The sequence below is a fragment of the Colletotrichum abscissum genome, assembly GCF_030869225.1.
Source record: "Colletotrichum abscissum strain IMI 504890 chromosome Unknown Scaffold_58.1, whole genome shotgun sequence".
Taxonomy (NCBI): domain Eukaryota; kingdom Fungi; phylum Ascomycota; class Sordariomycetes; order Glomerellales; family Glomerellaceae; genus Colletotrichum; species Colletotrichum abscissum.
The window spans coordinates 13810-29690 of NW_026850501.1; the positions used below are offsets into that span (position 1 = coordinate 13810).

Genomic DNA, 15881 nt, shown 5'->3' on the forward strand with positions numbered 1-15881 from the left:
ATCCGTATGGATACCGTCCGCCCGTCTCGAACCCTTCGGCCCCCCTTTTTTCCCTCTCTCGCTGGGCTGGAAATGAACAAGCACGCACAAGAAACGGTTGAGTGGTACGTATCTTCTTACGCACTTCAGCCAGCAAGTTAGGTTCCCTCTCCTTTTACTCCGTACTGCCACTGCTAACATCGCATATCCCAAGCAGCCGCATGGAAGCCTATGCCTATCCGTATCCGTACATAACTTGGCACCATCGTGATCGATCAGTCCGAAGATGCTACAGCCCATTGGCCATCATGACCTCCAGAGCCACGGCATATAGCGATCAATTCTGGCGAGAACTTCGGATCCCTCCTGGGAGGCTGACAGCATTCGGTTACGGGAACACGGGTCTAGAAGGCACAAGCTCATATTAAGCACGAAGAGCTGATATTGCTTGCTTCGCTGCCATGCTGATCTCCTCGACGGATTGGCTCACTCTTGGGCTTGGCTGGCATCTCTTCTACCTCCCGCGGTCCACCTAAAGACTCGTTATCTCTCGACCCAAGCGGATAATAAAATCGAGCAAATTCTCCAGCCTACCCTGCCCTGGCTGCTGGCGCTGACGAGCTTGCATATTCAACCTTTGCCCTAACTTCTAAGGTTACGCGCTGCGTCGCGCGGGAACCCCCAGCCCAGGGCCTTGTCTCCTTTCTATTTTCCCTTCTAGACGCAGTCACGCAGTCACGCAGTCCAAATACAACCGGCGCGGCACACGGCCCAAACATACAACGTTCAAGGAATGGCTTGGCTGGTGCCGCACTCCGACGACGATGGTCCTCCTCCCTGAGGCTCCCCCCATCCTGTACGTAAGTCGCAACGCTTCTCAGGACCCATCATGCGGTGAAGGTAAACGGCGGAGACTGGGTCTGGGTCTGCACTAAGTCTGGGACTCGGTCTTGTCGGCAACCACTTCACGTGAGCTTGTCTCCAAAATGACGAGCCTATCCCCGACAGTCAGGGCCCCGCAAACCGTCCCATCTCTCGCTATGGTCAGACTGGTTTGGTCTTCCCGGTCACGACACACTGCGAAAATATGTACACAGATACGTGTCTGACGCGATGGCCAGACCTCGTCTCCATCGCCCTGTTCAAGACTCTTATTGTTGACTCGTCTTGTTACCATCCTAGCAGCTTTTCTGTATGGAATATGGTGTGGCTAGGGTGACCGCAGATCGAATCGCTGGGCGCAAAGCGCGGGCATCTCAAACACCCGCATCCCGCGTCCTACTACAGCATCAATCCACGACACGACACCAATACCACGATATCACGATGCCACGATGTTCGTGCATTGGCAACATAGTCATGGTCCACAGGTCCAAAGAGATGCGAGAGTCATCGCCAATGCAGGGCAATTTGGCAAATGCACTCGACACCGCCTCAGCAGCAGCAGCAGCACTGCGGGAGGCTCAATTGAGTGCCTCTGCTCATACCTACTTTTACTTGCCGATGACTTTCAGCGGGGGGTGCCACCCACGGCTACGCGGGCACACATTCCTGCGAGGGTTGTGGAACATGGGAATCAATTAAAAGCTGAGACAAATGATGCAGCCCAGCCCAAGCCAGCCGGCGGCCCAGACAGACTTCTCCGAACGGGATGCCACACCTCCAAAGCAAGGTTGCAAACCCACCACACGAGCCACAGGCATCCAGGTCTGCACGCGCCACGGGGAAGCCGACTCAGCCAATGCCAAGTCCTAGCCTCCAGTGGTGAAGAGTTTCCACCAGGCCTCAGAAGCCAAGCCGTAGGCCGAGCCAAGCTATTTGTGGTCGAACGGCGCGTTTATTCGATTTGCCCTTGTCGGGGACAGGACATGTCGACGTCTCTAACTAGTACGGATACTAGACTTACTTTTGCGGCCTCATTCCACGAATAAACTCGGGTTGAACTCGTCGTCGCTCTGGATCACTCGGGCGGCTGCGGCTCAGCTCACCTCCACACTGAGTCTACCAGCCTCGAACCCACCAGCCTATCGCCGAATCATCGGCCCAGAACTCCAGACACCACAAATGCCAAAAAGCACCTGCTGAATAAGACTCGCTAAAAGTGGAGACCTCAAATCCTCTCCTCGTCATCCCCCCCTCGGCGCCCCAAATGCGTGAGGGAAACCCCAGCATCGTCACGTTTTTCGCCGTGATTGGTCCGGTCAGCTAACGCTACATCGGCAGAAACCTTTTTTCTAATTTTCCTTCTTTGCTGCCCCTTGGCCTTCAACCCCTCGAGGCAAACAAAGCAAGCACCACGGCAAGCCTTCCCCACCCTCGCCTAAGGCATGCGCTAAAATACGTACCCTTAGATCGGCGCATGCCGTTGTCGTCAACTACTAGCCGTTCCAGACTATTGCCCCGGGATTACAGGCGCCCAGTGTCTAGGCGGTTTTGACGTGTCCGAATTCCTTTTTCCCAACATCACCGAGTCCATCATAGAAGTGTTGTACACCGAAATGTTATGGAAGTCATTGGGCAGCGCTGTTGGGCATTTTGACATTGCATCAGATTCTCGAACCAGATGCCTGAGCTGGCCCTGCCAAGACGAATTTGCTCCATCGTCGTTCTCGCAGATGGCAATCTTCGGGCTCGTTTATTCCGTCCAGTCACCGCCAAGAAAGCGGTAGTGACTCGCGGAGAACCAACCCCTAGGCCTACGTAAGATAGAGCCTTTGGGTGCTGCTGATGGTGGTGATGAAGCCTCTGTGCATACCATCCACCTTTGCCATGCATTGATCAAACGCACGCACACATCGGTTCGCTTTCCATTACAGAGAAGAGACGTAAGACGTTGGGATTGCAGGAACCATAAAAGAAGGGAGCAAGGAAGAGACCGGACGATCAAGGATTCCTTGACCAGGACCCCGATTCCCCGTCTCTCCCGCGGTTGTGTCATGCACAGGCGACCTGCCTCGAGGTTCATGTGTCATGTCTAGAGGTCTCTCAACCTTTTGCTCCTGGTCTCTGTTCTCGCTGCTCACCGGACGTTGCGGCTCGACATCCATCCATGTCCGTCACGCCCGACAGAAGGTCCCCGTCAATCTTAAGTTCTCAATCCCCGATGCATTAACCGTCTGGTATACGATGCGTTACCATGCCACACTACGAGGACGAGCAGACTTTTTCAGGCTCGCTCGCCACGCTGCCCTCTTGCTACGGTTAGGTGCCCAAACGACAAGCTCGCAAAGTCAGACGCCCCATCCATCAACTGTAGATAGAAGCTTCGAAAAAGACAAGATGAGACACGTCCTGAGAAAAGTGCGAGAACGGTTGGGATTTATTGGGTTGAAGTTCAGAAAAAGGGACGATGGATTTGCCTTGCTTGGTTTAGGCCTCCTCTCCTTCTCCCTCATTTCTGAAACATGACACTCGCTATCTTACTTACTCGGAGATCTTATCGATGATGCGTTTTTTCTTCTCTCTCTTCATTCTCTTCTCCTCTATACGGAGTACTTCCGCTCACTTTTTCTTCCCATCTCGGACTCGTCTCGTTTTGACCTCGGACCGGGAAATCCGTGCGCGTGTTCGATCCAAACACTTTCAAACGACTAGAACGCCCAAGAACAATCCAACACGAAAGGTATAAGGCTCCGCTAATGCTATTCCCCCCCCCCCCCCCCGACGGACTTGTTAAGTCCCTTGTGGTTGCATGAGTATCAATGGCGTCCTTGGGAGGGATACGTGTATCTATTTTGATCTATGTATGGTTTTCCGTAGGGATACAGAACAGCTCGCCACCTATCATTTGACGTGCATGGTGTGCAGGTAGGTACCGGAGATCGACGGTTCTCACATTCCTCGGTTCTTGTGTCCCGCAACTCTAAATCACTACTGGTACTATAGAAAGTCCGCAGGAACGCGCGGTGTTGGACGGAAGAGATAGTGGCGGAATGTGGTTTCATTAAAGAAAACCCAGACAGTTCCTCACGGGAAATCCAAGACCGCGTTCTTTCCTCGGGGGTTTCCTTCATTCCACTACGTGCTGTATAGGTAGGCATTCGACAGCGCGCTTTTGAGCAAGGGGGCTCTGGGCCTTTTGCCTTTGCGTTGCTTGATCTCCACATTATACCACAGCCCATGGTATGCCCCCGTGGAGGGAGGCTCAAAGCACAAGCGCCGGCTCGACTCACCACGGGATGTGTGGAGTCGTTGTCGGCCTACCTATATTCCGCGAGGCATTTGAAGAAAACTCCACCGAAGAAAGATGGAAAGATGGTCTCTCTTGATCAACAGCAAGTGATGTATCTCGAAGGAGATAAGTCAAGGTTTTGAATGTCAAAGAAAAAGACAGCTCGCCTGTCGCGCCCGTAATAATATCTCATGTTCGGGTATCGCACGCCCGCAGAGACCTCTTCCCGCCCCCAAACAACCACCTCACCTGATCCCCCCCCCCCCCCCCCCCCCCCCCACCACCCCCCCCCCCCCACCACCCAAGCCGCCCACACCCGCGACCACCACCGCAGAAACTCTCCTTTTCGCGGTACCACCCCCCCCCCGAACACCCCCCCCCCCCCCCCCCACCCCCCCCCCCCCCCCCCCCCCCCCCCCCCCCCACAAATGCCCGCTGACGACTCGAGATGAGGAGAGACGGAAAGGTTTCAGGGCGCGGTGGTATAAAGGCAAAATATTTATTTTCTTGACAAGACCGATTATCCGAAAAGTAGTTTGTATGTTTTCTTGAGCTAGATCGAGCTTTTTGTCTCAAGGTGTACGACTCCCCGAGTGGTAGCTTTGGTGCTAGTTTGGCGGAGATGTCACCATGGAAAGCAATATATTGTTTATGGTCATTCATCATCGATGCTGAAGCTCTCGACAACATGCTGATCACCCTCTACACGTGTGTGGGTATACATCACGGCGACATGCGAGGAGGAAAAAGATCGGACAGCCCGAGATCATCAGACCTCAGAACCAAGGGACACACACAACCTCCTCCTCACTCCTAAGCGTCCTGGCCGCCAACATGTCAAGCAAGCAGGAACCGGAACGTGGTTCAGAATGTTCCGTAGTCTTATATAAGCCTCGCACAATATTCACGCGCACAAAGTTTCCCCTTTGCTGTATCGCTTTTCCTTGAACACCTTGTAAACTACCACAGGTACGGATGCTTTACCTTGGTTTGTACGGAGTAACGGCCGCTTCTTAGTACCTTGGCATGGGGTGGGCCCGTGGGTGGTGGATGGCGGGTTCCGTCCGCGCCCCGGCACGAATGGCCCCCATACGCTCACGGACCGGTGATCGCGCGTGTCAGTCGCAAGGACGCCAAAAAAAGAAAGGGAAGGGGGACTTGAGTGAACGCTCGGTGAGAGAAACCACTACCGAATACCGGTCTGAGGACCAAGAGAACGAATGGGATTTCAAAAGATGAAGGCAACCAAGGAGTCTCGTCTAGGAAACATTCCAAAAGAGAAAAGCACCCCGGAGTTGGGACTAATACAAGGTACGCAAACGAACACTGTCCGAGGGTGCATACGGAACGGGTACGGCCACCATGACTCCAGCTACTTTCAGGTCCGAGGGTAAACACCTACCCATCTCACACGAGGTCCCCGTCCTTTCACTCCATACCTTACCTTGCTCTAAACGCCCTCTCTTCGGTCCTTCGGCGCCGAAGAATCGGATCCTAGTGGATGACGCCCCTTCCCACCATTGGAGATCTTGTTTCGGGTGGTATCTGCTGGTGGAGCACGTCGTGGGCCATCATGACGCAGCACGTGGGAAAATCATCTTCGTGCAGTGCGCGCGGACATGCATCCGAATTTAAGCACTCTGATGACAGCAACGAAAAGAGAAGGCTTTGTAAGTCTACGACATACATCATTTCGAATTTACGCCCATTGGGGTGTAGTAGGTTAGAAGCTCTAGACCACTACATAGGCCCAGACCGTCGCTGTCATAATCCTGGATCGCCGCTCATACCGCTTTACACACGCACACGCGCGCACTCAAGGTATCCGTCTTTAGACGCCGATGCCAAACAAAAGGAAAAAAATACCCGAATTAGAAAAAAGTTTCCCCCAGGATCAACACATAAGAGTACACAGTTGGCCGCAGCCATGAACCGGCGCCGTCGCCGTTTAGTCCAATCGTCCAAAATCAGCTCATGACCTGGCCGGAAAGAAAGGAAAGTAAACCGATTTTCTAGTCGAAGCGAAGTGTGTGTGCCTCTCCCCCTTCTCTCCCTCTCACGATGCGGATTTATCGCTCGACTCCTGCTCGGGGTGGTAGTTGGTCTCCCCCAGCATCGCAGTAGGCTGCGTAGTCATAGCCGTCTGCGTGTTGGGCTGCGGCTGCGTCTGTACCGTCGGACCCGTGGGCTGCTGCGCCGGAGGTTGTGACGAAGATCGTGCCGGTGTGCCCGCGGTGGCGGCGTGGAGCCTCTGATCCAACGTCTTCAGTGCCAGCGCTCGTCTCCGCTCCGCCTCGGCTCTCGCACCACCAGGTGCGCCTCTCTGTATGAAGTTGTTGCCTCGTCCGGACGGGACGTTGTCCGGGGAGAAGGGGCTGCATATCCGCATCGCCACCAGCACCTCAAAGATCTGGTTTGAAAGGGTGGCAACGAAGGGCTTCACCGGCGCCGGGAAGAACTCGGCAAATGCAAACGTCTCGCTGGCGTCTCCGCGGAGGGAAGTCGGCTGAGAAGAGTCGAGGTCGGGGAAGACGGTCTTGTAGAAGCGGAGGTATGTCCAGCTCGTTAGCAGGCCGCTCAGAGCAAGGGAGAAAGAGGCCGCCGTCAAAAGCGGCGTCAGAGACAGAATAAAGAAGATGCCGAGATATAATAGAGGGAATCGCGGAACTCGAAGGGAGAGGATGCCGCGGAACAGAGTAACGGTGTGCGCCGGGACGAGCTGGCTAAATGCGACGAGGAAAGAGATCTGCATCGGGATCGTGCCGCCAATAACGGTCAGTCTGTCAAGAGCTTCGTTAGGATTGCTAGCCGCAGACACATAAGGCGAAGATTCACTTACGTCCAACGCTCGTTCCTTGTCAGGGTGAAGAAGATGATCATGAGCGCAAAGGTCAGGACATTGGGAATCAGCGCCGTGACGGCGACAAACTTGGCCAGCTCCGCTGAAGACCAAGCTCTCTCGAGGTATCTACCGCCTTGGTAAATGGTGACGCCGGCAATTCCGAGAGTGAAGATGTTGTTCTCGACCAACGTTGAGGTCAAAAACGTCCACGGATAAATAAGGGAGAGCTGAGGGATGAGCGTCAGGTACGGTATCACGATCTCGGATGTCGCGCTCCATTGACGATAGCGGATCGCCGCGCTCAGAAACGACTGCACGACGAGGACAGCCAGCAGGACCCGGGTGACCGGCGGGATGTTGATTCGGGGCGGCATCTTGGACAGCTTCCGTTCGAGGAGGAGGTCGTCAACAGCTCATCTAGGTTGGGATCGTGAGTTGGGCAAGCTCGCTTTTTTTGCCCTTCAGATATCTGGTTCCTGGAGCCTCACACAAGGGGACACTTGGACGTGACTGGTAAGGCGTCCCGGGGTCGTTTCAGTGGGTCCCTTGAACGGATTAATAGTCATACCGACATTAGAGGTGAGCTAGTCCCGACAGGGGGAAGAGCTGGAAGCTTGGCGCACGGTCCTTGCAGACGGGACTGATTGGATCCCGTGGTCCATTTTGGCGGGTTCCCAGCAAAATTGACACGGGCAGCTTCTCTCCCCGGTTGCGGTACGTACCTGAGAACCACGTTCCCTCGAGACTCCCTCTCGTGCCTCAAGTTCTCTCAACGATGTGTCTCTGACTGCCAATATCATCGTCTGGGATTGTCCTACAGCAGTAGGAATCCTGCGATAGATTTCGACTTGCGGCGGATCAACAGATGGAGTACAACACATAAGAGGCAAGGTGCGGCGCACAAGCAGCAGCACAAACAAGCCCCCGAGTTTTTTCATCTGCAAGGCGATGAACGGGCTGAGAGGGGGGCGTGGGAGTGTTCCACTGGTGGATACGTCGAGTCCTCGATGCGGTCGAAACGGGGAGATCTCGTGGTTCCATCCCTGCAGGGCTTCCAAGGGCACTTGGTTCGGTTGAACGCCAGCTCAGCCCGGCCGTGCCAGTCAGAAGCCGTCGTCCGCCTACTCTAACAGGTGCCACTGTCCCGTCCGGCCTCTCGGCAGGAAAAAGCCTTGTTGTTGTTTATTGTCTTCGGTACAGCCATGACCAAAGGCCATTTCAACGATTCCCTTGGGGGAATGCTGTGACGGATGAGAATGCCTTTTCCCAGCGCAAGCTGTGGCTCACGTTGCTGAGAGCGCCACAGTGCCCAGGCGGCCAAGACTGACTCGAGAAGAGGCCCCTGGACGCCTTCGGACGGTACCGCAAACCTCGGACGGGCTGCCCTAGGACCACCAAGAAAAGGTGCCAGATCGCTCGTTTACTTGACTAGGCCGACTTCGTCCGCTAGGGGAGAGACGCCGTTGCGTTCGCAGTGGCATTACTGAATGTTAGAGAAGGATACAACTGTCAATCTGAAGTACTGGTCGCCACCCAACTCGCAACGAGACGATCGCTTGCCATCGTTGCAACGAATGCCAGCTTTCCCGACACCCAGTCCGCAGTTAGCGGCTCAAGCCCGACAAACCCCTTCCCTCGTCATCTCAATACCTGTTACCCCAGACGCTGCGGCGGTATTGCGCTGCGACACATGTCGCCATTGAAGCAGGAAATCTGAACACCCAGCAAATGGCAACGGGTAATAAACAGCACAAGCGCCAATACGGATACACTACGAATGGGCATCGTTTGAGTCTGTGCCAGGGTGCTAGGGTGATCTCTGTGAGAGCGTGCTGCCATTCCCAGGGGTGTTTCCGAACAACAAAACGTCGGCCAACGTTGACGGGACGGGGTTTGTCCACAAAACGAGGTCCCATTCGGCTTGGCCTGATGTGCCGGTGTGACTGGCCAGCAGTGAGTGCTCACAGACAGGCGGTGGCAGGGGGGCCTGAAGAAGTCCCCGGAGCTATTAAAGATCGAAGGCCATGCAGCCATCACATCCTTGTCCACACCCACCCATGGCGCCTCGCAACCAGCGGTTCCCGCCAGGAAGGCCCCTTGATGGGCAATGCCACGTACACACAAGAGATGACCTTTCCGGGCAGACAGACGAGAGCTTGGTAGAGGGGAGAGAACGCAGGATGCGAGGAGTACCGAGAAAGGCAACGAACGCTTGAATCGACGACGACAGTGGCATTTCGTCGTCAAACATACGTCGTTGACACAACAAAGCGCGGCCACAATCCTCAAGACAAGAGAGGTTTGTTCCGGCTGTCTCGTCCGACTCCGACCACGAGCGTTCCCCCCAGCTGGTGTAATGATTAGTATCCCCCACTCGGCACCGTACCTTGCCTTGCTCATTCAAGGTTTGGCGGTACGTACATGACGGGTAAGAATTGGAAACAGACGACAAACCGCTGCCAATCTGCGCGGGCTGCAGCCCCAAGAGGCGCGGCCCTCTCTCGGCATTAGCCTCCAGGGCGGTGGCCGTATGGGGCAAAAAGAGAGAAAGAAAGCCATGTACGTATCGATTTGTGCATACAAGCTAAGCCGTGCCGCAATCAAGACAGACGACGGTTGGGCGGAGACGTCAGAACACACACAAGCACCAGTGGTCCCAGTGCACCAGACAAGCATAGTCTGGCGCTGCTGGAAACTGGTCCCGTTGCTCGTCTCATCTTCCCTCCTTAGCCTGGCACGCCTGGCAAGTCTGTTTCTGCGGCGTGCTTCCGCGCGTGTCTGGCCCTGCTTTAGTTGTGCACCTTGGGTCGTGGAACAATGCTGGGGGCCAGAAACAGCCACCAGGTTCACAAGACTGGGAATGTTTCTGGGCCTCCCGCCTGCGTGTCTCTTCTGATCTCCGACCGGTGAGGTGGAGATGGGTATCCGTAGCGGGATCAAGGCACTCGAAAGGGGAGGAGGGATGGGAGATGCCGGAGCACGGAGGCAGGTCACTGGTCACTGGCAGTGGTGATACAAAAACTGCATTCGATTGGCGCAGATGCGCTAGAAGCGAACGTGCGGCGGCGCCCGCAATGGGCAGATATGACGGACGGCAGAGTCATGGAGTTTGCACGAGCAGATCAGCTGGGTTGAAGACATTGGAGGTTTTCGGGTTTTCCCATTGCATCCAAGAAACTGGGGAGCCGCCTTACGTAAGGTGGGACTTGATGGTGGGCTCGACATGTACAAAAGCTCTAGCCAATCCGTGCATCGCTCTCCCGTGTCTGTATGTACTTTTCAATATATCTTTCGACTCTACAGATTCATCCTGCGTACGGATACGTACGAGGTACTCCGTACCTGTGTCATGGTCGGTACGGAGTACGGAGCACCTTGAAAGTTCAACGTCTCCAGCCCTCTGTCCGTCACGGTCAAGCTGCCCGTATCCCTACGTCTGTCAGTCAGGAAGAGCCCGGCATCCACTGTGCCTTGCTTGTTCTGGACCCCTGAAACCATCGAGGTTTTTTTCTTCTTCTTCTTTTCTTCTGGTGCGGCCACGATGAACGCTCGTCGATATGAACGCCGGTACCTAGGCATCGATCCGTGTGCACCTTGGAGAGAATTCGCTTGCCCCGTAGTCAGCTAGATGACTAGAGATCGACACACACTGAGCAAGAGATTGAGCGCAATCGCGCACTTTTGATACCCAGTCGTGCCGGTGCTATTTTGGATGGGAGTGTGCCAGGTAGGAGGATCCATCCCCGGTGCTCACATTGCACAACAGCATGGAGAAGCCTAGCGAGAAGCGAGCGACGCATTATGTATGTACTCCCGTTACTCCGTACTCCGTAGTTGTACCTCTCGAGATCGAGAGAAAAAAAGCACGCACAGCCGGCTGGGCCCCCAGGCCTGGAAGGCAAGGCACGAGGCAGGGAAATAGGGCAAAAAAAATAAGATAGAGAGGTAAAATGTACTTTTACGTATGCGCGAGTATGAGACGGTACTTGGGACAAAGCGCAAGGGGCGGCATTGTGACTTGGGGGTGTCAGGACCACCTTCAAAGTGCCCCGAAATGTGGCTCTCCCGGGAACCCTGTCTTGAGTAGCAGCCCCAAACACCAAACCCCAAGTTCGATGGACCACAACAACAAATTGATGGACGGGGGACCACGGGATTAGCAGAGAATTATCGTTTTCTCGAAGGCTGCCCGCCCCTTCTGCCTCCCCCTCCCCAGACACAATTCTCTCTGGGACCTCCCCTGATCTCAGTGGTGGAAGAAGGTACCTTTCGAGTCGTCGTTTCCTTCTGCCCGGCACTGCAGCAAGTTTTTCGTTCTTCAATTCTAGTCGAGAGAACCGCGCTCCGAAACATGGGAACACATACCTAGTGAACAACGGGGTAAGTCAAAGAGACTGGCTGCCGTCTCGTCATTGTCGTGGTCGTCGTACCTAGCGGCTGGCCCAGATTTCTCAATGGGATCGCTGACTGGCTAGTGATTTCGAGGAACGGTCCAAGAGGTACGCTGAAGGTTAAGTACCTTGGATCATGCACTTTGGGGCCTTGGAGCCGGCTCCACACCCGCCCGACAAGTACGGTACGTACCTTTCGTGGGTAGGGACGCAGTAAGGTATGTATGCTTGTTCCTCCAGCTTCCCGTCCCAGTTGATGGCAAGCCCAGACGTGTGAAAAGTCTCCAAAGATTTCGTGTGTCTTGGTTGATGCTGGCATTTGCGTTCATCAGTCTTTCCATTGCCTGGGACTTGCAAAGCCTCGACCAGGGTCCGGGGCCTCAGGCTGGTCCCTTTCCCTTCTTCCTTTCCTTCTCCCCTACCACCCCCATCTGGCGAGTTCCCTGCTGCTCCTGATCCGACTGCGACAGGTGTGTGTGCGTATGTGTGTGCAAATGTGTGTGTGTGTGCGTGCGCCGCCTGCAACTGCATCGTCGTGCCGCTGCACCGATGGGGACGGAGGCATACATCGGGTCGTTGGTGGTCGCGGTAGTGTCGAGGGCAACCGTACGGCACCTTGAGCAGAGAAAAGAAAGCTGCTGGTGATCGACGGGACGGCGGTAGGCAGGTAAGTTTATGGGGTGAGTGCATCAGCTAGTGAGTTATGGTATGGATTTGGTAGTGTAGGTATCCGTACTCTACCGTGGTGTATGGTACGTTTGGGTAGTAGTAGCCAGTATGCCACTGCCAGTTCCACGCGCATTTCGGCTTCCATCCGTCAAATGATGCTGCGCAGGTGGCAGCTAAAGACGGGACAGTGAGTGCAAGCAATGCGGAGGCAACGCCGCGAAGCCGCGACGCAGAGAGCGAGGAAAAGTGTATCGTGCTCATCCCGTCATGCCCCAGTCCCAAGTCCCAAGTCCCAGATCAAAGATGTACTCGGTACCTTAGTCGCAGTCGCAAAGTGCCAGGCCAGTCAGGTCGCTCCCCTTCTCTCTCTCCTTCTCTTGAATCTTGTCCAGGTGTCTCTCCTCTTCCTCGTCCTCGATCCATTCCATCCATCCTCCTCTTTGCTGCAGTGCTGGCACCCCCGGTCAGTCATAGGCAGTCCCCTACCTTAGTCGCTAGTCCAGTCAGTGCCCGCCATTGAATCCAACTGGGCTGCTGGCGCTAGCGCCACGCCTCACGCCTGGTCTCGCCTAAACAAGGTACGTAGGCTACGTACCGCCAGATTCAGATTCGCCCATCCTTCCATTTCATCCACTCTTGCGGGCTTCCTCAATCTTCAATCTTTCCTCATCTTGAATCGACGACTGCAAAAAATCGCTTCCCCCTCGACCGACGACGCCAGCAAAACGCGCCCACGAAGGCTCTCATCGAGTCCCCCATCGAAATCTCGTAAAGAACCCCCTTTCAATTACGCCGCCCACAGCGGCGCCGAGCGGCATGGTCACCAAGGAGTACCTCGACTCGGACAGAGTCAACTTTCTCGTCTGGAGGTGAGTTCACCCTTTTTGCGTCTCACCCACTCCCGCCCGCCGCACCTCCACGCACAATCGCGCCTCACTCATCTCACGCCTTCTGCCTTTGCCCTCTCATGAATCGCTTCTCGACGGATGGCCTCGCGCCCTCATGCTATCGCTGACCTGCTGACTTTGACTCTCCTCTCTCAGGTATCTCTTGGAAGGCAGTACGTGACAACCAACCGTCTGGGTACAGCCAGCGACAGCTGGTGGTGGGCCACGGGCTTTTTTTCTGACGATTGCAGACTACCGAGAGACCGCAGCCAAATTCCAGAAAGAATGGCACATTCAGCAACCTCATCGCCATTTTGACTTCGCAAATCACGTCAAGAGCCACGCTTTGGTGTCCGTCATCAACAAAGGCCTCTGCTACCATGCCCTCGAGAGAGAGCATGCGAAGAAATTGGTAAGGCATTGTGCTCCACTCGGCTGTCCTTCCCCCCTTCCCTTCCGCGTCATAAGCAACCGGTGCACCCCGAGTCGGCGGCGAGACGGACGGGTGGGTGTGTGGAAAATGTGCGAACTCTGGCAAACTAACGTTTTCTCTGCGCGTGCAGGTGCCTTCAGATGCTGCGGCTGCGGCCGAAGCACTGCAGGTGGGGTTGTTTGGGCCATTGATCGCTCAACCGCCTCAAAAAATTGAGGAGGATGAGGACGCAGATGGCGAGGTGGACGACACAGAGATGGAGGTCGAAAACACTCGGAAACGCCAATTTGACAGCCGGCCACAACAGCAGCACATGGTGAATGGCGGCTCACCTAGCAAGCGGCCCAGGCTGAGCAATGGGTATGAGAGCACGAACGGGGCGGATGCGGCCACGGACCCCATGGAGCTAGACAGCCATGGCGACAACAACCATGCCTATCCGTCGCCTCTCGAAGGCGAGCAAGCTCCGACGCCCACCCCGAGAACAGATGGCCCCGAGCAAGGCACGCAAGTCGACAAAGTTGAGGAATTGGCCACGGAGACGACATTTCTGCGATTAATGCCCGATGACGGCAACTCCAGCGCCGGTGCCACCAACAACGCTGGCGACGGCGGCGCCCCGACGACTTTGACTACCACTGCTGCAAGCGCAGGCGGCCCTGGAGCTTCGCCCTCGCCAGCCAACGGTGAAAACGCACCCATTCTGTTGCGCTGCGAGTGGAACCCAAAGGACCCATCAATCTTGGCGGCTGCTGGAACCGATGCGCTAGCCCGAATTTGGACCATCTCACGTTCAAGCACAATGACGCCCACTCCAGCTCCCGAACCCGACGGTCACGTGCATGGAGTACATCGCCCGTTTCATAGTCTCATCGACGACGAGACTCCCAAGACAGCCACAGTAGGTCAACTTGCTTGGAATAGTAGGGGAACGGCCATTGCCATCGCCATCGAACATGGCGACAGGGCATCGGTTCACATCTGGGCAAAGGACGGTTCTCATGTCGACAAGTTCGACGTCTCAGACCCTCCCGTGATCAAGCTCCGTTGGAGCCCGAGCGATGCAGCCCTTCTCGCCATTGCGCCCGATAACAGCAACGCAAATGGACCCGGCGGCGCTCTGGTCACTGTCTATCACTCCCTGACGTCCAACACACTGTCCTATTTCCTGCCGAATCACGACTTGCTCAGCTGGCCACTGGATGCTGCGTGGACCAGCGAAACAGAGTTCCTCCTCACCGGCGGAGATGTCATGCTGTCACTCAAGTGCACGGAGACGGCCATCGTGCCGAACAAGAAATTGGAGAGCCGAGAGGACGACACATTTACTCAGGTTGTCTACGACCGGCGATCAAAACTTTCCGCTACCGCGAGCGACAAGGGCATCCTGGATGTAAGTGTCCCGAAACGCCTGTGCCATGAAAGTTCAGCTGACTCAACCTTGTAGCTTTGGGACGAAGATGGTCACCGCCGGTCAATAACGGCCCACTCTGGGGCGATCACGGCGGTACAGTGGCAGCCTCTCCCGGATGATGCCGTCGTGCCGGAAGACGAACGATTGGTCGCATCTGGAGGCGACGATTGCGCCATTATCATCTCCAACGCCAAGGACCCTGAGCCTGGAAAACCAAAGTCTATTCTGACCATGGAATCGCCCATTGTATCGATTGCATTCACACCAGATGGCGCATTCATCGCCGGAGCCACGGCCGGTCGCATTCTGATCTGGAAGGTTGGCGAGCAGCACACGATGCCAAGGGCGAGCTGGAGCAGATCGCCACATCCCGGATGGCTCAGTCCCAAGGCGAGCTCGGAGCCGGAGGACGAGGATGAGCACTGTCTGTGCTGGGATGCCGACGGACAACGGCTCGCCTATGGAGCTAACAGCAGAGTAAGTCATATCTCAAAACCTCATGGTGCGACCTGATTCTAATCATGCGCAGCTGGCTGTGATCAACTTCCGTCGGTAGACGAAACGGAGATTCCGTGCCCTCTGGCACACGCTTAAAGTCGTTCAAAGCATTCCAATGGAGTGTTAGACGTTATAGAGACTCGGTAGTCCAACATCAAACCACCGAGACCTTCCGAGAAAGGGGAAACCATGTCCACCCTCCGAGAGTCTCAACCAAACGATTCTGTGTCGTACATTTACCACTTTCGAATTTTTGCAGTTATCCGGCGTCGCGGCGGTGTTGTTTATCGATGATTTCAGACAGGTCCCCAACAAACGGGGTTGGGGCGGGGAACCGGCTGCCTTCTTGCATACGCATACCTTCCATCTCACATTACAACTGAAGTTTCTGGAAAGGACGACTGGCGTCTGCGTTGGTTTAGATGTCACCGTGGTAGATGATTCGGTCTCTTTCCCCCCTCTGGTTGACTGATTATTCTCCAACGTACTCGTGTCCCGCCAGCGGAGGAGGGGTACTTACTTTGACACTTGAGGGCTCAGCACGTTGTACACTATGCCTGTATATACCAAACGATATGGAAAAAGGAAATTATGACA

At 55.3% G+C, this 15881-nt stretch overlaps 5 protein-coding genes across 5 annotated transcripts; 4 read left to right on the forward strand and 1 right to left on the reverse strand.

Moving 5' to 3' along the window:
• Window positions 1–2949: 2949 nt before the first annotated feature.
• On the forward strand, window positions 2950–3387 carry CABS01_14776 (uncharacterized protein; the record flags this gene model as incomplete). The annotated part of the gene is made up of 1 exon (XM_060548114.1): window positions 2950–3387. The coding sequence occupies one exon, from the start codon at window positions 2950–2952 to the stop codon at window positions 3385–3387; it is 438 nt and encodes a 145-aa protein (XP_060392878.1).
• Window positions 3388–6206: 2819 nt separating this feature from the next.
• On the reverse strand, window positions 6207–7366 carry CABS01_14777 (eukaryotic integral membrane protein; the record flags this gene model as incomplete). The annotated part of the gene is made up of 2 exons (XM_060548115.1): window positions 6207–6930; window positions 6990–7366. 2 exons carry the CDS (start codon window positions 7364–7366, stop codon window positions 6207–6209), a joined length of 1101 nt encoding a protein of 366 aa, XP_060392879.1.
• Window positions 7367–8720: 1354 nt separating this feature from the next.
• Window positions 8721–9155, forward strand: CABS01_14778 (uncharacterized protein; the record flags this gene model as incomplete). Its single annotated transcript, XM_060548116.1, has 1 exon — window positions 8721–9155. One exon carries the CDS (start codon window positions 8721–8723, stop codon window positions 9153–9155), a length of 435 nt encoding a protein of 144 aa, XP_060392880.1.
• Window positions 9156–9961: 806 nt separating this feature from the next.
• On the forward strand, window positions 9962–10537 carry CABS01_14779 (uncharacterized protein; the record flags this gene model as incomplete). The annotated part of the gene is made up of 1 exon (XM_060548117.1): window positions 9962–10537. The coding sequence occupies one exon, from the start codon at window positions 9962–9964 to the stop codon at window positions 10535–10537; it is 576 nt and encodes a 191-aa protein (XP_060392881.1).
• A 2331-nt stretch (window positions 10538–12868) lies between these two features.
• Window positions 12869–15342, forward strand: CABS01_14780 (LisH protein; the record flags this gene model as incomplete). The annotated part of the gene is made up of 6 exons (XM_060548118.1): window positions 12869–12921; window positions 13096–13112; window positions 13191–13351; window positions 13503–14765; window positions 14820–15263; window positions 15316–15342. 6 exons carry the CDS (start codon window positions 12869–12871, stop codon window positions 15340–15342), a joined length of 1965 nt encoding a protein of 654 aa, XP_060392882.1.
• Between the last annotated feature and the right edge of the window lie 539 nt (window positions 15343–15881).